The following is a 22,757-nucleotide window of genomic DNA, read 5'->3' as shown; positions in this document are numbered from 1 at the left end:
GAACAGTGGACTATGAGTCAGGAGGCTCGGAGCCTGGGCCAGGACACCTGGACTGCATTCCCAGCTCTGCCACCGGCTGGGACTCTAACCCCGGGCAAGTCACTTAACCTCTCAAGGCCTTGCGTTCCCCACCTGCAAACTGGGGGTCATCATCTCTACCCCTTCTGCCTCCTGGTAAAGGCACACTAGACGGTACCGTGGCACAGAAGTGCCTGAAATGCCTCAAGAGGGGAGAGTGCCTGCCACACGTCCAGGATGGTGGTTGTTCCTCTAGCCACCATGACACCACCTCCGAGTGACTCACCTTAGCCGTTGGCTCCCCACTCTCCCAGACCAAGGACTTAGACCTGTGCCTCTGGATGTTCCTTCCCTACCATGGTGCCCCTAGCTGAGAGGGGACCTGGGAGCAGTGCTTTTCCTGCCCTACAACATAAAGGGGCAATTGTCTCCCAGGGAAGGGAATGTGAAAACGGGATACTGGCAAGGGGCACAGGAACCTACATTCTTGGGATCCTCTGCCCTCCGCTGACCCCAATTATCTGCAGATGGCCTGGAGGCAGGGCTGGGCCAGCGCCCAGATGGGAACTCTGAGGCTGCAGGCTGACTCATCCATGAGTGTCTTGCCCCTGGCAGACCCTGTCATGGTGGCCTGTGGCTTCTGTGCAGGCTCAGAAGACCATGGTGTGAGATAGTCCCATAGCTGTGGGGAAAGCAAATCGGGCTGTCCCCATCCTCACCCATCCCACCTCCCTCCAATGCCACCAATCTCCAGGACCCCCCGAGACCACTCCCCCGGGAGGGCTTGTCCATGGCAAACGGACTGGATTATTTATTTCCACCTGCACATTTCATCCCAAGCGATGCCATGTTCCCCTGACCAATTTCTACAATCAAATTTGGGAGAGGCAGGGGATTCAGAACAACTTGAGTCTCTCATGGAGCTGATCCTGGGAACACAGGGGCAAGTATCTCTTTAAAAATACTCCCTGCATAGCAGGTCACACTGGCCTACAGCCACAACACCCGGGGCTGTGATCTCACCGAGCTCCAGGAAGCCAAACAGGGTCAGGCTTGGCTAGTCCCTGAGCGGGAGACCTCCCAAGCAAAACACAGGTGTTGCTGGTGATTCAGCACGCCTCGCCCCTCCCTCCGCGAGGCTAGCTCTTCTCAGGTGTGGGTTGATTCTGTGAGCTCCTATCAGTACCTGGGCAGAAGGGGGCGTGGTGCAGGCAACGGGTGCTAAATGCTCTTTCTCGGCACCATGTGTTACAAGTGTCGACACTGTTCTGAAGAATCAGGGCGTACATGCTTCCTCCCTCCCCAACCCCTGCCCACTTCCTAAGGTTGGTCAGCCCTCGACCTAAATTCCTGCAGCTGTTTCAAACAGATAAGGGACCGAAGAGAAGAAGGCAGCCTCCAGGGGGCCTCAGGCTCAGGAACCAACTGGCCCCCACCCCAAACAGCTAGGGTCTGTGGCTGCCACCAGGCTCTGGGCCTCAGCCCTCAGGATGGTCCCTTCTGGTTTGGGAATGGGTGAGGATGAAAGGGGTCCGTGAAATGAGGGCGCTCATTAGCCTGTTTTATGAGCACACAGATATTCATTACACCCCAACCCCGTCATTAGAGGCCGTGGCAGGAGAGAGCTCGGGGGCCCCCTCTTTATTGCAGTAAAAACTGAGGGGTTTCTCCCCCAAAGGGAGCTCTGCTTCTGCTTCCCAGCAAGGGGTCCTGCCCAGAAGAAGGTCAGTAGCCTCCACTGTTGCCAGGCCTGACTCACTCCCTCTCCTGCTCCTCCATCCCTCGAGGGAGGGGTCTAGCAACTCAAGGAGGGGATAGGGGCCTGGGGATGAGGAGGCCTGAAAGAGCCCAGGCCTGGAAATCGGGGCCTTTCCATCCCAGTGCAGAGTTCTCCCTCCGCTCCCCCCGTCAAGCACCACTATCGGGTGGAGAATCTATCTGCTTCTTCCAGGAAGCCCTCCCTGCCCTCTGTAAGTCCTCTTCTTAGCATGCATCCCATCTGTAATTACCCGCTTCATTCTGCAGACCGTAAATCACCCGCACACCTGCACCACACTTGGCACCTAGCAGGGGCTCAGTAAATGTGGGCTGCGTTGACATCAGCCAGGAGCCAGGGCAGGTGACCTGGCGGAGAAAGAGGGATTCTCCGTGGCCCCATCCTTCTCTCTCTCTGCATTTCCCCACAGTGCGAATGATCTGAGGAACCTGCTGCTTTCTTAAGCCTGCAGTCAGCGAGTAACTGAAAAACAAACCATTGTCTAGACAGTGCCCCCACTTACCTCCTAAAGGTAACCCCTTTCCACAAATCCCACTGAGCACCTGCTTGCATCTTTCCTTGCCATTCGCCCCCTTCCTATAGGGGAGCACCCAGTGAGAGAGTCCAGCGGGGCTGAGCCCACTCCTGCGGGGCCAGCCCTTCATGCATGACAGGACCGCAGGCTGGGGGCTGGTGCAGGCAAGGGCTGGGGGCTTGCCCTCTTCCCCATTGTGGCTGGAAGCGCCGTGGTAATAGGTTGGAGCCCACCCTGCTGGCACGGGCCGTGGAGGCGGAATGGAGCGTGGCCAGACCCCACAGAGCGGAGGCAGATTAATCAGCTGTCATTTGCGTTCATTAAAGACCCCTTGCTTGCGCTCTGCAGCCTCAGATGCCGGGGCAATTGCCTGCTCACAACAAAAAGTTCTGGGGAGAAGTTTGTCTCGGCTCCCTGTGGCATGGCCTGGGGATTGGCCTGGCAGCCTGGAATCCCAGACTTCTTGGGTGGAAGGCCTCTGAGGTCCAGCCACACGGGTGGGGGATTGGAAGGAGGCACACTGAGCCCCAGATTGGGAAGCTTGGGGAGTTAGCAGCCGTGGAGCCCCCTTGACCCTCTTTGGGATTCTTCCCTGCTGTCACCCCGTCCCCTTTCCTCCCATCTCCTCATGGCCCTGGGCACTGTCACCTGGAACTGCTGGGCCCTCCTCAAAGTTGTGCAAAGACTCATTTCAACATACTTGGAGACTGATGATGATCCCCATGGGGCGGGAAGCCAAGCACTTCATCTGCCCCAAGCCCAGCTCACCGCCTGTCTTCCCACCAGCCTGTGGGGCTCAGCCAAGAGGCCCTCCACACATGAGCACCACTGGAGGGGCGGCGTGGGGACCCAGGTGCCTCGGACCCTGCAGGAGAGGGCCGTAGACTCCCTTCCACTCCCCGGGGTTATGTCAGTCCCCACACATTCCAGAGACAGACCAACCGTGAGGTCAGGGTGTTTACTGAGCTCAGTCTCGGTTGTTTTTTCATTGTAATTGCCAAGCTCCCCAGATTGGCATTTGCCTGCCGGGCACTGTAAAAGGTGACACAAGAGAATGAGAGCAAGCCCTGGGCCTGGCAGGCCCCTGGTGGGCCACATGCACTGTTCCCTTGGCCCAGACAAACAAGCCTGGCCTGACCCGGGCAGGCAGGGGCGCAAAGGCCCAGCACGGGCCCGGGCATGGCCGAGGAACGAGAGGGCACACTGGCAGCTTACCAGGGATAACAGCTTTACCTGGGCATCTCTGAAGGGATAAAGCTGAGGAAGACCCTTAGCAGCAGGGCTCCTGCTAGGACCAGGGCCCTAGAGCAGACCCTGACCCACAAACCTGGGCAGCCTCATGCAGCGCCCCCTCTGGTCTACAGGCTATAGGGAAGAGCAATGCTCTCTTGCTTCTTGCTCCCACGGAGGTCCCTGAACACCTGGGGAATAAACGTTCCTTGAATAGGGTCAGGAGTGAGGAGCATGATCAGGGGGAAGTGGCACCAGTGGATGTGTCAAACCCCGCCCCCGCCCCCCCGCAGTACCCATCAGACTGTCCCCAGGTGTGGCCACACAGGTCTGCCACCAGTGGGAGGGTGTGCCCTGCCCAACGCCAGAAACCCAAAGACTCCGAACAGCAAGTGACACCGAGAGTCGCTGATCTGGGGTTCCTTCTGCAGCTCCAGGCCATGGTACAGGGGAGGAGATGTGCCTGGTGTCTCCCAGTCCTGGCTGAGCCCCTGCCCCTCCAGTCCACCCATCTCCTCTGACCACCCAGGAGCCTGAACAGTCCAAAGAATCTGACTTGAGAGCTGGGGCCACTTCAGGACCAGTCAGTCCTGCCCGGGAAGGGGGATTGCAAGGGCTTCAAAGCCTGAAAGAGATCTGTGAGAGACAAGACCTTGGACAGTCCCCCCCACCCCCGTCCCACTGCTGCCCCCCACGGGTCTGATGAGGAGTCCCCTGCCCAGTCCAGAGAGCCCAGGGAAAGTGGGCAGGCAGGTCTGAGAGCAGGACTCTGGGGCAGGGCTTCTCGGACGTTCGTGTGCCGACAAATCACCGCAGGTTCTTGTTAAAAGGAAGATTCTGATTCACAAGTCTGGGGTGGAGCCCGAGGTTCTGCATTTCTGACAAGCTCCCAGGTGATGCTGCTGTTGTTCTGAGTAGCAAGGGGCTAGGGGACCAGGGCCAAGTTTACTGTCAGCTCCTGTGAAAAGAGCAAGATGTGACTTGAATGAGATTTAACCGTTTCTACCTACCTGGGCATATCTACCTACCTCGTCATATTTTCTAACGAGTACAGGGTTTCACAGAACCGCCCAGGTCTCGCCAGCATCTTTTCTTTTCTTCTTTCATCTTAGAATCCTGATCCCCATGCTTTCTTCCAGGAAGTCCATCTGTCTGTCCCTCCCTTCCTTCCTACCTCCCTTCCTTCCTTCCCTCCTTTCTCTTTCCTCACAAGGTGGCCCCAGGCCTGGGCCCTCTGGTAAGGAAGGAGAGAGGAGGCCCAAAATACAGATTATGCTTCATCTTCCCACTAGAGCTGAGCATGAAAGCCTAAAGTAGGGCAGAGGAGGAAGAGAAAGCAGAGAACAGAGCCCGGGAGTCTGACTCCCACCACTGCTACCTGCCTTTTCCCAGGAGGCCAGAGGGCTCACGAGTGCTGGGCAACCCCCCCCCCCCACCAACTCCATGCTCCCTGGCCCCCAGCCTTGTGGCCTGCTTCTCTAGAACTACCAGCATGTCTTAGGGGGCACGTGGGGAGCGCAGCGAGGCCCAGAGGCAGCTGGCTGGTTCCTGGTTGACAGTTGAGAACAGGACAGGACAGGGTCAGGGATGGTGAGAAACGTCTTGGCAGCAAGAGAGGAGATGGAGGGACTGGTAGAGCCAGGCGTCCTGAACAGCCTCCCAGCCGTTGGTGAAGGTGGTCCCCACTCCACAGAACCTGGGGGAGGGGGGTGCCATGAAGCTCTCACAGCCACCATGGAGGGGTCCCGACACCAGTGCCACCAATCTTCCATGAGCCCTGGGGTACCCTCCCCAGGCCAGGTGGGTGCTAGGGGGCTGCTGGGCCCCCTCGGTCCACTGGAGCTGGGAAGCAAAGGTCTGGCCCACTCCGCCCCCCCCCCCAGTTTTTTGGCCCTCCCCAGTGCTTCTTGTCCCCCTCCGGGGGTTGCAGCCACCCAGCCAGAAAGACTGGATGCTGGAGATGAGAGATGGGAGCCATAGATAAGCCCAGGCCTGAGGAGGTAGCCCTGCAGCTCCCTCCCTCTGGAGGCTGCAGTTTCCCAAGCCCTGTTTATTTTGGGGGATTAACTACAGCCCTTTCCCAATTGTTCTGCCTCCGTGCTGGAGAGGGGAGCAGGCCAACCCCAGCTCCACACTCTAGCAGTGGGAGGGGCAGGGCCAGTGCCCCCACCCCAGTGACCACCTCCCCTCTTCCCTCCCCCATCCGCACCCCATGGGCTCTCACAGGGGAGCAGAACAGCTCCGTTCTTACTCACAAACAACAGTCCTAATCAGTCATCTCTGTGTCCTGGGCTCCTGCCAGGGGCCTGGAGCTTCCCACACCCCCTGGTCCTAATCCCACAGTCCAAGCTTCAGCCTCACCACCGGCTCCTTCCAAATGCCCCATCACCCCGGTTTTCCTATCGTACTCAGCCCCTGACAGGCCCACCAGTGCAAGGCGGCCTGGGAGAGGGAGTGTGTGTGCGCACTTAGTGAGTGTGTGTGTGTGACTGTGTACAACTATGTATAATGTAAGTACGTGTATGTGTGCATGCGTGTGCATCTGTATGAATCTGAGTGTGCATGTGTGAGTGTATCGTGTGTGAGCATGTATGTGTATATGTGGCTGCATACTGTATGAGCATGTTGTGTCTGTGTAGGAGTGCGTATGTGAGATGCCTGTGTGGGTATAAGCACATTGTATATGTGTTTGAGTGTGAACATATTATACATATGTGAGTGTGTGAGACTGTGTGAGCTTAAGTGTGCAAGTGCAGAGAGCTGTGTATCCGCATGCATGTGTGAGCATGTGAGTGCGTACACACGTGTACGTGTGAGTGTGTGCATGTGTGTGGGCACATATGCATCAGTAAGCATGACAGCCGTGTGTGTGTGAATGCGTGTTTGCACGTAAGCATGTTGTGTGTATATGTGAGTGTGTGTGTGGCTGTGAACATGTATATATGTGAGTGCGTGAGGGTATTGTGGGCACGTGTGTGGGCACGTGGGGGGGTTGTGTGTGAACATGTTGAGTATGCATGTGAGTGATGTGTGTGCACAAATGGGGGGCCATGAGTGTGTGAACATGGGTGAGTGTGTGTGAGTGAGTGTGACTCACCGTTCTCCCCTTCTCTAACTCTCACCCTGCCACCCCCGGACACCCCCAGACCCAGCCTGCAAATGACCTGCAGACTTATCTTCTTCCCTTCCTGCTCCCATGAAGGAACCCAGCCCCTCCCCAGCTAGGGAGGCTCCTGGGCCCCTGTCTCACCCCCTGCCACTCCCCTTCCTCCCCCCCCAGTTTTGGAAAAGTCTTGCCACTGTTTTGTTTCTCTTGCTGCCATCACCAAGCAGTTTCTGGCCCGGTTTCCACTTGACAGCAGAGCCCCAGCATCCTCCTGCCTCCCTCACCCAGGATCCTCCGTCTGCCCCTGTGGCTGGACCCCCATCGGAGCCCCTCGTCCCCGACAGCTCTCTCTTCTGTCCTTCAACTTTCTGTCTGTGAGTGTGTATGTCACTGTGGGTGGAGGAAGAGACAGGAGTGAGGAGTGAGAGAAAGAAGGAGGCCGGGCTCAGATGGTGTCATTAAGAGATATTAATGTCCCTCATCAAGGCATATTAATAAACATTATGTGCCATGCGCTCGGCGCACCCCGGGTGAGTGCAGACGCAGCAGGACGGGCCCACGTTCACAGCCGAATGACCTCCAAGCCCACGGCACCGCCATTAGCCTCATGAGGTTGACCCTGAGGAGACTTGTCGGGACTGCCACGGCAGGAGGGGGCTGGCAGGATGGGTTCCCCGTCTCCTCCCCACCCCGCCGCCACCCCACCCTTCCCCCCCGTGGGCAGCCCCGGGCAAGGCGGACCACGATGACCCTTGCTTGCACTGGGAGACCACTGGGGGATTTGAGAATCTTCGTCTTCCTAATTTCATCTTTACAACAATCCCGGGAAACCAGGACCTGCATCATCATCATCACTGACCCTTCATACATATGAAAGCAGAGACACCGAGAACATAAGTGTCTTGCTCATAGTCGTGTAGCTGATTGGTAATGACCTCGGACTGAAGCCCAGTTTGCCCTTTTGGACGGCCGTGTGAACAGCTCAGTCACTAATGCAGTGGGGTTGCCTTGAACTGGATGGCGCCACTTCCCCAGTTCCCAAAGCTGCCAAAACTCAGACCGCGAAGCACAACTCCTTCAGCAGGGCAGGCGGCCTCTGTCCTCCAAGGTTGGGGCGGGGGGTCTCCTGAGGGTCACCGCTCCTTAGCAGGAAATGTCTGTGAAGGCGGGGACCAGAGGGAGCGAACTTGTATAAAGATGCTGGCGGAATGCCTTTGCACTGTAGGCACCGGCAAGAGGTGTTTCCCTTTCTTTATGTGGTGACCGCGACCACATAAATGTTAAATTATTGGCTCCTGAGGAGGTTTGGGCAGGCAGAAGGCCAAATGGCCCGCTCATTCCATTTGTTTTTCAGCATTACAGTCTGGTGCTGTAGCTTGCTGGGTTCAAAACCGGTTACTCACCGGGTCAACCCCGGTGGTGTTTAAAATTACATAAGGTAGTCTCCGTGTGTGTGTCTAAGAAGGTAAGAACTAGTCTTTAGCAAGGTCACTAGCCAGAAGAGTTAAGATGAGAGGAGTTGCGGAGCTAAAAGTATAAGATTAAAGAGATCAGGGAAGTGTGCTTACGAAGAATAGCCGATTCTCCACATGATTCCAGACTATCGAGGCATTCCAGAGACCTGTTGTTGAGGCTGAAAGCCTCGGATTTTGTTCCATGTATCTAGAAATGGCAGTCTCTCATCTCAACTCACATCGACGCTGTATAACTATATTTAGCTATCAACTCATGATACTTGCTCTCAAACTATCTTAATATATCTTGTCTGTTCAATAGGTTCAATAAGACCAGACATTGTGTTCTTTATTCCATTTTCCTTCCCACTCCCACTCTCTAACCCTGCCCTGGAGCTGCATCCAGAGAAAGCGTGACCTGTGACAGGCAAGGGGCAAGGAGCAGTGGCTCCGCCTTCTCCTGAGGTCCAAACCAGTCTGTGAGCTTCAGAGACTGAAAGCAACTCAGGCGAGTTCCCCCGAGCAGGAGGTCCGAGGGGAGTCCAGCTAATGCAGGCCCCAGAGGGGACCGGAGGCCCAGAGCTGGCACCTGTGTGACAAGAAGCTTTGGGACCCAGATGCAAGGAAGGGAGCCGTGGTGTTCTCAGAGGAGTTGTCTCTACACAGAATGATCCAGGGGATTCTTTTTCTTTCTAGTTGGTTTTTTTTTTTTCCCTGTGTTTTCAAACTTTTCTATACTGAGCATATAGTACTTTAATGACCTGAAACCAAGTTATCATTTGTACAGGGAGGTATTTGGATTTGGGGGCCCCAGACTCACCTGCTCTGAATGAGACCCTGGTGATGGAGTCCAGCTCCACACAGCTCTGACTTGCCGCCTGGGCAATGTTCCAAGGCCTGGCCCTGTCCAGATACTTTCTTGACCAGAGGCAGCTCCATTGGCCCCCTCGGATGACTCCCCTGGGTATACGGCTGCTGAGCATATGGAAGAAGTCTTGCCTAGGATCTGTGGACCCAAAGTTTAGGTTGCTGGTGGCTTTGATTCTCAGAAGCATTGCCTGCCATTCAAACCTAACCATAGCTTACATTTCCAGCCTTATCTTGAGCTTTCTTCCGGACCCACCTGCCTCTTTTCACATCTTGTTTGCATATTATACATTGTGAATGCAGTTCCCTCAAATTACGCTAAAAAACTCCTACACATCCTTCAAGGCCCAGATAGAGTACAGCCCTCTCTCGATAGCTTTTCCTGATCACTGCCTCCAAGCAGGTACAACTTCTGTTCTCTGTGTTCCTCCAGCACTTCCTGTAGACTTCAATTATTTAGGCCTATAATAGAGTTATTTCTTTGTCAATTGGCTACCACACTGGACCATGAGTTCCTCAACACCATGAAGTGTGCCTCATTCATATTTTTGTCTCCAACCCAGGGCTTCTCATTCATTGACTCACTTATCTCCCCATCTGCGCAGCCATCATTCCTCAGGGCCAGCTCTACGCTAGATATTATCACATACAGACAGGTGCAAGACAGCGTGACTTATTTGGAAACCACATGCACTTCCACACGGCCTGGAACAAAGGGTCTGGACAGCCTGTACTTTTTAAGCTGCAGACAGTCTTGACCTTGGCCTTGGGAAATCTTGCCTCTTAACCCAGTGTCATGAAGAATGGTGAAACCCTGGGGGAAGCTCCTCTCTCTCATCCAGGTAACTACTTAGTTACAAGAAGCAGATAATTCCCCCTTGAGCTATACCCCACCCCTCCCCATTTTTGGCATCTGGAGACCCAGGGAGGTAACTGACTCCAGATCTGAAGCCAAACTAAGAGTCAAAACCCAGGGGTCTGTTGCCAGTCAGTGCCAAGACACCAAATCTTTAGGCTACCCACTGGTACTTTCTAAAGACTATTTGCCACCCAGCCCCACTGCCCATGAAGGGGCCAGGAAGAGGCCTATCGGGTCTTTGATGTTAACCCTTCACGAGGGAAGCTGGTGCACAAGATAACTGGCCATCCTACACCCGGGAGTCTAGAAGCACTCAGCTCCCAGGAGGGCTCAGGCGCGTGACTCCTTCTCACCGCTTCCCGCGAACTCCAGTGCAGCTGCCTCAGTGGCCGGCCCTCCTTTCCCTGGCCTCGGGGCAAAACAAGCAGGCCGGAGGATTAATTGATCACAGCCTCTCCCTTGAAGCAGGCACCGGTCTCCGGTCTCCGGGGGCTGGGTCCTCTCCAAGCTGGTGCTCAGTGGCTTGGCAGCCGCGGCCCCTGGAGACCTCAGAGCCTGGGAGCTGTCGGTGCGTTCCACTTACTTACCCCTTCTTAATTGCAGAATACACAGATTGCTGGGGAGCACTTCGCAATCGTGTGCCTTTTCCTGGATCCTTTGCCACTTGGCAGCTTGCAGGCAGCTGTGCAAAACAGCAAGGAGCTTTCTCATTTGGTGCCAGTGTCAGAGAGCCTGGAACTCTGTGTCTGTTTTCCCTGTTCTTCCCCTCCCTGCTCCCCCCACCAAGTGCTGTTTCGTTCCTGTCTCACTTCACTCTCCCCTATCCCCACAACATCTTTCTGTACCTCACCTTTCAAGTTCAGGACTCTTCTGACAGCCCTCCCCATCCCCACCCCCCAGAGATCAAAAAGTGAAACTTCCCACCCGGACTGAGGTTTGCAGCCAGGCAGGAGACGTGATTGAATCCTCCCGTCTAGATGGGAAGAAGTGGGTGAAGAGATTAAATCATCTCCCGCAGACTCTGGGAAATGTGCTGCTGACCCCTCTACTCCAGGGGTCAGTGAGCCCGAGTACCTGGGGCCTTCACAAATGCCCAGGTGGGCGGACAGTTGCCTGTAGGTAATTGAAGGGGAATGAGGAAACTGGGCTGGCCTCCCTGCTGGGCCCAGCGCTGAGCCAGGCCCTTTCCCCACCCACCAGACCTCACAACCGGAATCTGGCCACCATGTCTCAAAAAGGCTTGACCTAAGGCTTCTCCAGGCTGGGGAAGGGGTGCCGCTGGACCCTCGATTCTCAGGAAAGGTAGCTCTCTGGCTGTGCCCATGGACAAGAAACAAAGGATAGAGGTGTCTTTCATCTAACTGCTCGTCTGTGTGTACGACTCCAAAGGCTTAATGTATCAGAGACCTCTGGGACCCGGTCTGCGAGGGCAGAGGGATCCAGGTCCAGACCATAGGAGTGCGGTCCCGTCAGAAGAGACTGGCACAGAGAGTCAGGAGGAGAGGCTTCTAGTCTTGGCATCGAGGCCAGTTACCTATGACACCTTAGACAAAGGCTTCATTCATCTCTCCACTCCTTCCCCAGATGTCTGTTGGACCCTTACTGTTTTAGCTTGGGTTGCCCCAAACAGAGCCCGAGACAAGGAGTCTCGTGCAAGTAGTGAATTTTCAAAAGGACAGGAGGAAGCACCAGTAAGAAGGGACCGGGTGAGACAGGAAAAAGGAAGGCACTCAGTCGAGGCTCGTGAGCAAACAAGTTCCGCTGCGGATGCCTGGAGCCAGTATGAAATAGGCCACTCCATCATTCCCCCCTGCCCCCCAAGAGGTGAGGAGCTGGAGTATTTATGCACCATTTCCCATCAGCCATTGGTTAGGACCTGTTGCCAGAGGATGTTAACACCCCAGCATGTCTGCCTTATTGTGCAGGTGGTGAAGCAGGCTCTGGAGGCCAGAGGGGGCCCTGGGACCAGGAGAAGCAGATTGGAAGGAATGCTGGAGAGCACCAGGGTGGCAAGGGCCAGGGAAGGAGCCAGGGCACTGACAACGTCCACTGCTCTGGGCAAAGCATCGTAAGGGCTACAAAGAGGGGTAGGATGCTGTCCCTGCCCTTGAGAGGCTAAAGCTGCTCTGGGTTTCCTTCCAGTGAATCAAGAGACTGCGCTCTGCCCTTCCCACGCAAGGGCTGCTATGAGATGGATGCATCCGTTAGAGCCGTGGAGAAGAAACACCGAAAGCCCATTGCAAATGTCAGATAACAGTAGGGGGAGCAGACCCCCGCTTCCAGCACTGTGCTCTCTACTTGACCAGAGACCAGCTGATCAGAGCAAGTCTGTATCTACCCTGCGCCAAGACTGGGGTCGCCATGACTCTCGGTCGAGTTTCAACTCCTCTTAAGCATTTCACGTGCCAAGTCCAAACTTACTCGATAGAGAAGCCGTGAGTTCTGAGGTCGGAGAGAGCTGGAAAGGAAATCTCACGTCTATAAACCCCAAAATTCCTCCAAAGTGTCCACAGAGTCAAGCTTCTTCTCTGCAACTAGAATAACGTGGGCCTCTTCCTATGCCAGACGGTTGCGTGTATCTCCTACACACACACACACGCACACACACACGTGCATGCACGCACACATGCATGCACACACACACACACACTGGGGACCAACTTCTAAAAAAAAAGAAGAGACTATTCTTCTTTTTTTTTTTTTTAAGAAGAGACAATTCCTACTGAGCAATCTCCCCCCACCCCCTCCCCCTTGACAAAGGATGCTGATAAGGAAAAGAGTTGCCTCCCCAAGGTCATCTAGTCTCTGACACTTAGAATGGCCCTGGACATCCTCCCAAGCACACTGCCCTAACACCTTGGGTATTCCTGTCCTGGTATCCTGAAAAAGCCACCCTGGGCTTTTCAGTGTTCTTGAGGATCAGAAACCCGACAGTTTCTACACTGTTTGTAATTTCTATAATTATTTCCTTTTTTTAACCTTAGCATTTAGACAAGCTCCTTTTGAAAATGTCAATCTGTCTTAGCTATAGTAAGGGAAAGGAGGTTTTGTCTGGGCTGGGCCCATCTTAAAAAGGAGCAGTATACCTGGGGGAGGGGGGAAGTCCAGGGAGGAGGGCTCCAGGTGAGGAAGCCAAGGTGTGGGGGAGCTCTCAGCAGCCCCTTCCCTGCTGCATGCCCTCTTTCCAAAACTCTTGTCTGCTCAGACTTGACAGGTGTGGGGTCTGTCCCTCAAATGCTGGGTTCATTGCCCACCCTCAGGGCCCTCCCCTCAGTCTTATCTTCCTAGGAAGTGCTCACAATCAGAGATTCCCCCACCCCACCCCACCAGAAATGTTCCAGAATCTCATCCATCCCCAGAGATTTCCAGCTTCCGAAGGTCATCTCAGGCTAAATGAGGTACTCCAATCCATGAAGACACTTCAGGAGAGTTCATGATTTCTTATGGGGGTGGGGGGCCAGGGGCGGGGAACCAGGTAACCATTTCCACTGTGGCCCCAGGCCTCCAGGTAATATCTGTGTATTGTAATAACAGTCTTCCTAAAGCCATGCTGCCTGGAGGAGTGATGGGATTGTCGTGAAGTTGTAGAAAAAGCATAGGATGGCACTATGGGTCAAAAGACAGGAGATCTTGAGCTAGTGGGTCTCAAAGGTCAAAGGGTCTAAGGCTCCTTCCTCCTGGAATATTCTGGAATTCTCCCACTCACTACTTTGTGGCTCCAGACAAGCAGTTTGAGCCCTTTGGAGAGTCAGTGTTTTCACCCTTTGAGTCTGGTTTCCTAAGACCCCTATCACATATTGTTCATATGGTAGAAATTTTAGCACACACACACCGCCCCCCCAGGACAGACCAATGAGGGAAGGTTTATGGCCAAAGGAAGTCTAGCCAATCCTCAACCTAGCTTGAATAAATCCCAGCCACACTGACCACAGGCTCTGCGGGGGAGGCCCCTCTACGGCCTGGTCCTTCCTTGGAGCCTTCCTTCCCTATTCATCCTTCCAAGGACCAGCACCTGTCCGCGACAAGCTCCAGAGAGACCCTAAGAACTCTAAAGCCATCCATGCTCTCTGCTCCCGGCTCCCCCAGCAGCCGCCTCAGCTGAGCTCAAGAGCAGCCCCGCCAGGGAAGGCGGGCAGGAAGGGCCGCTGGCTTTACTCATGAACCCACGGGTGTGCATATGTCTTTGCCAAGCTGGCCCCAGTTGATGAGAAAAGACTCCCCGGAGTGAAAGGGAGGGGAAGGAGAGCCTTTCCACCCTGATCAAGGCTACAGATCAGACTTTCCACCCTGCGCTGCACAAACTCCCTGACCTTCTGGGCCCCAGCAACCACCCCCCAACCTCAGGCCTCCCTGCACTCACTCAGAAGAGAGAGGCCTGTTTATCACGCTGGGTGGGACCCAAGACTGTGGGGAATTGAAAAGAAACAGCCCGCTTAGGTTGCTATTGTTTTGTTTAAACAAACCGCTGGCTGGGCTGACTTGGAGAGGAGTGAGGGGGAGGCTGGGAGCGCACAGCAGGCTGGGCTGGCCGCCCTGGGCTTAGCCCCCGTCTCTAATCGCGCTAGAGCCGCCAGAGAGCCAGACAGCTGTTTCAGGAGAGTGGCTGCTAGGGCTTGGGCCCTCACATCGTCTCCTGAGAGAGATGGCTATCAAGGAGAGGAGCCTCTGTTCCCCAACCCCTTTCCCCTACCCTGGTGCCCCCTGGCTTCTCAGCCTCTGGCCACAGCTGGGCCCCATGCCAACCCTAGGTAAGACAGGGCCTGACACTGGGGGAGTGGGGGCCCGTGCTGAAAGCGGGCCAAAGCAGAGCTGCCACGAGCCCTGCTGTCCCAGGGACTGAATCCGAAGGCTGCCCGGATGCTTCTGAGCAGACAAGACTGCATGAGGGGGGCTGGAAGGGTGCCAGAGGACAGAGATCTCATCTGCTTGGGCTGAGGACAACCAGGTGGGAAGGGGGCCCAAGGTGGAGGGGCCCGTTCTGCAGTCTGCCCTCCCCTTCTCCCAACCAGAGGTAACCTAGACAGACAGGGACGAGCCTGGGGGAGGGGATGTTCTAGCCAGGAGGCCCAAAGTAAGAACAGTTGGTAGACAAGCTACAGCCTAAAAGGGAAGAGATGCGGAGGGGGGGACTTCAAGAAGAGGGGGGTGGGGCTTGAATTTTGTAGAAGGTAAACCGCACTAGGAGTTGGGTCACCCAGCTGACCCTGAGAGTCTCTGCAGAGAAATGAGAGGAAATCGCACGGTTCCCCCTCCCAAAGCCTCATCCTGAGCGCCTCTGCCAGGGGAAGGAGAAGAGGCTGTACCGGGAGGGCTTGGTAGAAAGGTGGCCAGGGCACAGTTAGGTGTTGGCAGAACCCATGAAGAGCCATGCTAATCACCATCATTAAGGCCATAAAACCCCACACCTAGGGGCCCCCGAGCTGTGGCACGGACCCAGGGGCCCGGCTCCAGTCCCTTTCATCTGAGCATCTCCCAGTCCTGCACAAACAATAATTAGCACCCGCCCCCGGGATCGCCTCATTATCCCACAGACGCGGAGCAGAGGAGAGAAGGGAGGGGAAGCAAGAAGAGGGAAACTGAGGCCAAACAATCTGCCCAGAGGTTGTGGGCTGAGTCCATTCAAGGCTGGGGAAAAAGCTGCCTCAGAATCAGTGGTCCAGCCTCCTCCTGCCCTGCCTGCCCTTCTGGTTACTCAGGCAGCCATTGGCCTAATGTTCTGAAGGCCCCAAAGAGAGCCCCAGAGGATGGGTTGGCTTAGCAAAGCTGTGAGGATTGTCAGCCCCTGCCTTAGATCTGACCAGACCCCACAGGCAGAGACTTGTGTCCCATGCCCAGTCTAGGGGCGCAGATGATGGGAGTGGAGCCGCCCTTCCATAAATGTCCCCTCGCTCTTTCCAGTAGTCGGGGGGTCCACCTCTCACCCCCGGGCTACCGTCAGCAATGCCTGTGTCTGTCCTCTCTCCCTGGACCCCCTAAGGCACCATTCAAAACCCCAGAGCCTGTTCTGGCCACCTGTCCCCGAAGCAGACATACCCGTTCCTACTCTTCTATCTTACTCCCTCAGGGGGAGAAAGAAGTCAGCAAAACCCACTTGGACTGAAGTGTGGTGGTGTGGACTTCTGCTGCCCCAGGAGTAACCCACCCCTGTGCCTGTCTCTCATTGCAGGGCGCTGATATAAAGAAAGGGAAGGTCCAGGGCCAGGAGTTGTCACGTGAGTACGACCCTCCCACACCCCTCGCCCCAGCCAGGGCAACGACATGACCACAAGAACCGTAACAATGCAACTTAATGTTGAGACTTAGTGGTGTGAAAGTGCCCACCGACCCAGGAGTTCACTCTTCCTCGATAATTTAATTTAATCGTCACAATGGCCTTTGGTGGCCGCTGCCGCCAATATCTCCATTTGAAAGAGAATGAAAGCCAGGTGTGACCCACGTGTCCCTCAGCTCCCCAGGAGTAAGGGGTGGGGCCAGCATTAAATGCAGGGGTCTGCTCTCCTGGAGGGACTGGCACGGTCATTCCCTTCCCTCCGCCTGCCTCCGCGTGTTCCCCTGCACCCGGTGCCACCATGTGCTTGCATGGGTCCCTTTTCTCTGATGTCCTCCCCTTCCCACCCCTTTCACCCCCAGCTCCACTCCTCCCCTCCCCCTCAGACCCCCCTGCAAGAGCATGCCCTCCACGCAACTTGAAGGGAATGCTCAGGTGGAATGCTCAGGTGAGGATCCGGCCTCCGAAGAGGGCTGAGCAAAAAGACAAATGAGCCTCATGGTTCCATGACGCAACGTGGGGTCAGACATCAGATAGGCCTGGATTCAAATCCCAGCTTCACCACTTCCTGTCGGCCTGACTTCACCTCTCAGAGCCTCATTTCGTCATCCAGAAAATGGGGATAACACTCATCTGACCAGGTTGTGGTGAGGATTAAGGAGATGTCACAAGGGAAAGCACGTAGCCAGGGCCTGGCACCAAGAAGTGGCTCCATATGTGTGTATCCCTTCCCTTCCACCTCGCGACCCCTCGTCTCTACATTTGGAGGGGGAATTCTTCAGGAAAGCCCTAGAGAGAGGGGTCAGGCCTCCATCTCCCATGAGGATAAACCCCCAGCTGCGTAGAACCGGTGAGTTCCAACTGCAGCCTTCTGCAGACACAGTCACGGACACCAGCTCTTTGGCGGTGTGCAACGTGCCCCCCTCAACTGTACTTGGCAGCCCACGCACCCACCAGCCTTGCCAAAAGCTGACCCGGCCGTCTCTGCCCTCCACACGCCATGCACGTGAAGACACACTCCAGCACCCACCCATGCTCAGAAGTCTTCCTCAGCGTTGGCAGTGTTTGTGAAGAAAACAATGACTTACCCACATTTGCACACACACTGACAGAGCCCCTGCAAAACAGCCCTGGCGAACGCGCTCACCAGCGCTTCCGACACCTGCACCTGCACCAGTGTGGACCCCAAGTCATACAGACTCACATGGCTCCCGGCATACCCTGTGCAGTGCTCACCCTGAACGCAGGCGCGTGTGCACGCATGCGCACACACACACACACACACACGTATACCAGATCTGCAATCAAAAAGTCAGGGAGATGAATAGTCAGGAATTCCCCTGGCTGTGAGCATGCTGGAGGCCCCAGTGGCCGGAAGTACACCATAAGGAACATTTCCAACAGCTCCAAATAGCGGATGGCTCTTGTCTAATGACCAGGAGAGGGAGGGGGCCGTAAAGTACCAACACTCCCTCCCACCAGCATCCTCACTGCAAACACTCCATCCCCACCCACCCCCAGGAAGATTCCTGGCTCTTTAGAAGGTGGGGGAAAGGAGGAGAGCAATGGGGAGGGGGCAGAGGCACAGAGTTTGGAAGGAGGCCCAACTGGAACCAACCGCAAAAGTCTGGCCCACAAAACCCCTGCATAGACTTGGGGAAAGAATGAGAGATGTCGCCACCCGAGCTCCCCCCTGCCCCAGAAAAAGATCTGCCTCCTGCACAGAGGGCAAAAGGGAGGGAGATGGGCCTTCTCCTCCGGAAGAGCCCGAGTGGGCTGCCGGTGCCCGGAGCACCCAGATCCATCACTTCCATGATCAAACCTTTGAACCGAGTCCCACCCACCCCCGTAACCACTTCCAGATCCTCCGGATCCAGCCAAAAAATTGGCTTCTTTGGGAATTGAGTTCATAAGGAAATATCCACTTAAATAAAAATCCACTGCCAAACACTCTCAGAGAGGAAGATGAGTTTCTCTTGAGGCAGGAAATCCATCAGGATAGACTAAAGCAGCAAAGGGATAACACCAATACCCGCTGGCCAAGAGAGGCCCCGGGAGTCCCACCGGCACCCACGACCCTCAAGCATCCCACACCTCCTCCTCCCCGCACTGCCCAAACGAAGGTGCTTCCTAAAGGCAGCTGCTGAAGCTGAGATCCTGCCAAAGATAAATCCTAATGGTTTGCGATGGGTAAGCCCCCAGCTGGGACCCCGGGGTGGGGGGTGGACCATGAATGGCACAAAGAATTCTCTTTTCCTCTGGCCCAGGGTAGCCAGGAAGTTGTGGGTACTGTGGGTTGGGGGCCCACACTCTGTCCCTCTTCTGCCCCCAGCCTACCAGCCTCCGTCCCCACCAGCAAAAAGTGGCTTTCACCGCTACCAGTTCTTCGTCTATCTTCAGGAAAGACAGAACATCTCTCTCCATTCCAAAGAAAACAAAACTCGGGGTAAGGCCTTCCCATCTGCCAAAGCCAGTGTGAATTCTGGGGCGGAAGTGGATGCTTGTGCATTCATGGCGAGGTTGGGACCTTGACCCCTACCCGTGAGCCTTGGAGGCCAGAGTCAGAGGGTGGCCTTTCTTGGCAGTAGACTGAAATGAGGTGTCCTAAGGGAGATGTTGGCATCAGATGTGGTCTCCCCCCAAGAAGTAAGTCCCACAGACCAAGATGGTGGCTCTCACTGGGTGGGTGGGTCTGTGAGGCCGGGTCCCAAAGGGAGTAACTGGAGCCAGGGAGAGAAGCATTTCCGCAACTCAGCTTCGGATGGCATGTGCAGGCAGCTACCCCACAGCACTCCTGCACGTAATTGTACCCTATAATTGAGTCCAATCTGGGCAAGAGGGCCCTGGAATGCCACCCCGCCAGTCTGTCTTCATTGGTTGTTAATTGCTCTGTCTGCCCAGTTCTACCTCAGTGGTGGGGCAAAAACTTCCCCGCCATGCCCCTTCCACGAGCTTCTCTGAGCAGCCATTCTGGCATCCTGGAGAGGATCCACTCGCTGTAGCTTGCTAATGGCTACCTGATGGTGGCCTTGGTCCCGCTCCCACCAGAGCTGGGGAGTGGGAAGACCCATGGACATCTGGCCACTGCAAGGCCTCAGGCGACTCACCTGCTCCTATGTGAGCCATGGCCCCCTCTCTGAGCCTTGGCTTTCTCTCCAGAAAAATGGGAAATAAAGTAACCCCTGTGTACTCTAGCATCTCCCCCATTTGGGGCAAGGGAAGATAATGTGGAACCCACAGATGCCATCTTGAGAGTGCAGACAGCACATCCCCCGGGCTGGCAGGAGGCTGAGTGGGTGGGTAGGTGTCATCAGCCGTTTGCTCTCACCCAGTGACCCTGACCAACTTCCACCCACTGGGAAGCCGGGAAAGGTATTGTTACAAGCCTGTTGCCCGAGGCCCCAGAGGAGAGGATCGCGGAGCCCGGAAAGGCACTGGCTGAGCGAAGGAGGCCTTCAGGTGTGCCGAGCAGAAGCCACCAATGGCAGAAGGCTCTGGGCCTCCGTGCAAGCGGAGTTGGTGCAACCTTTCCACTGGTGAACCCTCCCCAGATGCCCTCAGCACCTTGCCAATCTGTACATCTGTTTAAACCGCTTTCCCAAAGACACACTTTCAAATCTGGGTACAAGGAGAGAAGGCAGAGAAACATGTATCTTGCCCGAGCCAAGATGAATTTCTCCAGTTCCCTGGCTCCCTCTCACCTCAGACATCCTGAGCCCCCTTCCACCAGTCCAGGCACTGCGCTTTCTGGGGGCTGGGGACTAGCGCCTCAGCCCACCACGTTCCCCCCACAAAGTAAGGCGGCTCCTCAGAGTCCCACGTTAGTCCCATAGTCACAGAGCCCACACCCTGGGCAGGGAGGGAGGCGGGGATCGTGCTCAGACTGTCCCCTGCAAGAGCCTCCCGCAGGATCAAGTGCCTTCTGAGGGGCGGGGTGGCCGGGAAAGGAGAGAGCAGGAGGTGAAGCCCGGAGGAGCATGAAAGGGGCGAAGGAAGAAGGGAGGTGCATGCGGCAGAGACACTTGCCCCTGCCTTGGCTGCAGTCCTCGTGTTTGGTCCTAGCCCGCCCTCCAGAAAACACAGTGGCTTGTGTGCCCCAGCAGGCGCGGAGGCTCAAAACCCATCCAGCCTGACAGCCATTGTCAGTCACTTTGAATCTCTGCCCAAGCCAGCTTGTTGTGCATCCCCCCAACACACACACACATACACACACACCTCATCCACGTGAAAACTTAGGAACAGGACTTGCTTCTGGGCAGAGCCCCTCGACTTCCATGCCATTTTGCTTGCTGCCAGAAATGGAGGTGGGAAAATGATCTTCCCAGATGAGCTCTCCAGCCCAGGGGGCCAGGGGGCTGGTCCCACCATATGACACCTTCTGGTGCCTGGCACTCCTAGCTAGGGGCTTAGGAGAGGAGCCGATCCCACAGCACAGGGAATGTTTCCTGCCCTCAGGGGGCTTATAGTCTACTTTGAAAACACTTAAGTAACAATGCAAAGCAGCCTGTAATTAAGCACTTAATTGTGTGTTTCTGGCTGTAAGGACAACTGGTGATCAAGTGGATTTAGGGATTGTGTGTACAGTTCCTAGGATTCCCTTACCTCCAAGAAGACACACCTTCTCTAGCCAGGAAGATTGCAAAGGTATTTTACTGCAGGGTGAGGATATCTGTATTTCCAGTCTCCAGCTAGTGATTTGATGTTTGGACAAATCAGCTACCCTCTCTGAGCCTCAGTTTCCCCATCTAGAAAATGAGGGGTTGGATCTAGATGATCTACAAGTCTGTATGGCCCTGAGGCTACGTGGAAGAGGTGTGGCCTGGGCTGGGCCCAGGAGAAGGAGGACATTTGAATCCTTGAGTGAAAGAGAGAGGAAACTCCGGACTGGAGAAACCACAGACGCCAAGATTATTTTTTTAAAAGTGGGAAGGAGCACCCCTTGTGAGGAGCGGTGAGGGCATGAAAGGAGAAAGGGGGAAGGTCGCTGAAGGTTCGTGAAAGCCCAGCAGAGGCACAACCTTGGCGGGCGCCATGAAGCACCGTTAGACCCTGCCCACGGGAGAGGCAACACACCGAAGCCGCTCTTTAGAGATGACTAAGCTGGCGCGGTGGGCAGGACTGGGAGGAGTAAGAGCCCAGGGGCCGCCCGAGGGGTAGAGACGTGTGCCTGGGTGGCGCCGGGGGGGCCATGGCAAAATCAGGAGCTGCCCTTGCGCGTTGTCAGAGCTCCTGGCGCTCTCTGAAGCACCTGCACCGTGCGTGGGGACCCATGGAGCCCCCAGCTGCCCAGCCCTCGGGAGGCCGGGACCTGGAGCCAAGGAACACAGGCCCGAGGGCTTACTTTGGTCTAGTTTTTGTCCCATGGGAAGGTATCCTTGGAGAGGCAGTGGAGTCCTAGGGTATGCATGGTACAACCAGCCCCTTGTGTTTCCTGGATGCGCAGGCAGGAACGGATTCCAGAGACTGGAGGGGAAAGTCACTATCAAGAGCCAGGTAGAGAGGCAGCCATGAAGGATAGTTGACTTGAGCCGTTCCTATTGGGTCCTTCCCTCCCTAGGACTTAGGTGTGAATGACAGTTTAGGATGAGAAGCAAGTGTGACATTATTCTAGTTGAACTTGTAAGACCATGGGGGCCAGGGAACACTGCTCAGTGTGGGGAGCTGAAACCCTCTCCAGATGGGAGATCTTGATATATCCATTGTGTGACCTTGGACCAGCCACCTCACATCTCTGGGCCTCAGTTTCTACATCACCAAGATAACGGGTTGGACTAGGTGGTCTACCACGGAATGACCCTTTACAGATTTGCTCCCAGCTCACGGAGTTGCCCCCACCTCCGAGTTCTGTGAGACGAGTGTAGGGAGCAAAAGTGATCCGACTTGACTAGCGCAGCCAGTTCCACTCGCTTCGGGGGGAGGCCCTCCGTCAGATGCCAGTCTGCCAGGACCACAGCGAGGGCCCTAGAAGGGGAGCCGCCTTGCTTCTAGCTGATGAAATCTGCCTTCCCCACCGCTCCCGCCTTTACACGGCTCCTTCCCCCCCTGCCATTTTCCCCACTTGCTGGGCATGATTCACAAATGCCCTCTGCGTTCGTTGGGATGATGCCGAGTATGTGTGAGGCAGGGCTCTAGGTGCTGCGGGCACAGAAGTGAGCCACGTGGACCCGGTCCCTGCTCCCGTGGATGGATGCTGTCACCCGGTGTAGCTCTGTGGATCATGGGAGCTCACAGAGCGAGTGGAGGGAGATATTCAAATAGCTCAAGCTGACCACATCCTACACAGGGAACAACGGTGAAGCTGGAAGAGCCCGCACTAGTGCCCTCTGACCAGGGCTGGCCCGGTTTCACTGACATTTGTCCCAAAGGCCACACCTCACCTTCCCAAATGTGGGCCTGCAACACAGTGGACTTGCACCTCTGCCTCCAACCCCTCTCCCCCAGCTCTAATACCTCCCCCCTCCCCCCACCTTCTATGCCCAAGGCCCAGAATCTGGCCTCCGGGCTCATCTGTGATTCACGATGGTTCACCCCTGCATCTTCCTCACAGCAGCCTTGGATTTGGCATCTAGACTTCTACATTGTAGAGGAACCGACGGAATGGGTTGAGGGGACGTGTCTGAAGAGGGCCCGCACACACAGGGCTGGCTCCCACCTCACCCCGTGC

The 22,757-nt window shown here is 55.7% G+C and overlaps 1 protein-coding gene across 4 annotated transcripts in view; it reads left to right on the top strand.

The window, feature by feature from the left end:
- Positions 1-22,757, top strand: part of PEBP4 (phosphatidylethanolamine binding protein 4) — a 245,632-nt gene that overhangs the window by 215,726 nt on the left and 7,149 nt on the right. For all 4 annotated transcript variants that reach the window (XM_035022559.1, XM_035022561.1, XM_035022557.1 and 1 more), the window contains exons 5-6: positions 15,992-16,037; positions 18,426-18,539. In XM_035022559.1, the coding sequence (XP_034878450.1) occupies positions 15,992-16,037; positions 18,426-18,539 (160 nt within the window). The remainder of the gene's footprint in view (positions 1-15,991; positions 16,038-18,425; positions 18,540-22,757) is intronic.

The sequence above is a fragment of the Mirounga leonina genome, unplaced genomic scaffold, assembly GCF_011800145.1.
Source record: "Mirounga leonina isolate KUSES-001 unplaced genomic scaffold, KU_Mleo_1.0 Mir_176, whole genome shotgun sequence".
In the NCBI taxonomy this organism is placed as follows: domain Eukaryota; kingdom Metazoa; phylum Chordata; class Mammalia; order Carnivora; family Phocidae; genus Mirounga; species Mirounga leonina.
The sequence above is the reverse complement of the archived record's forward strand: the minus strand, read 5'-3'. Positions and strand labels throughout refer to the sequence as shown.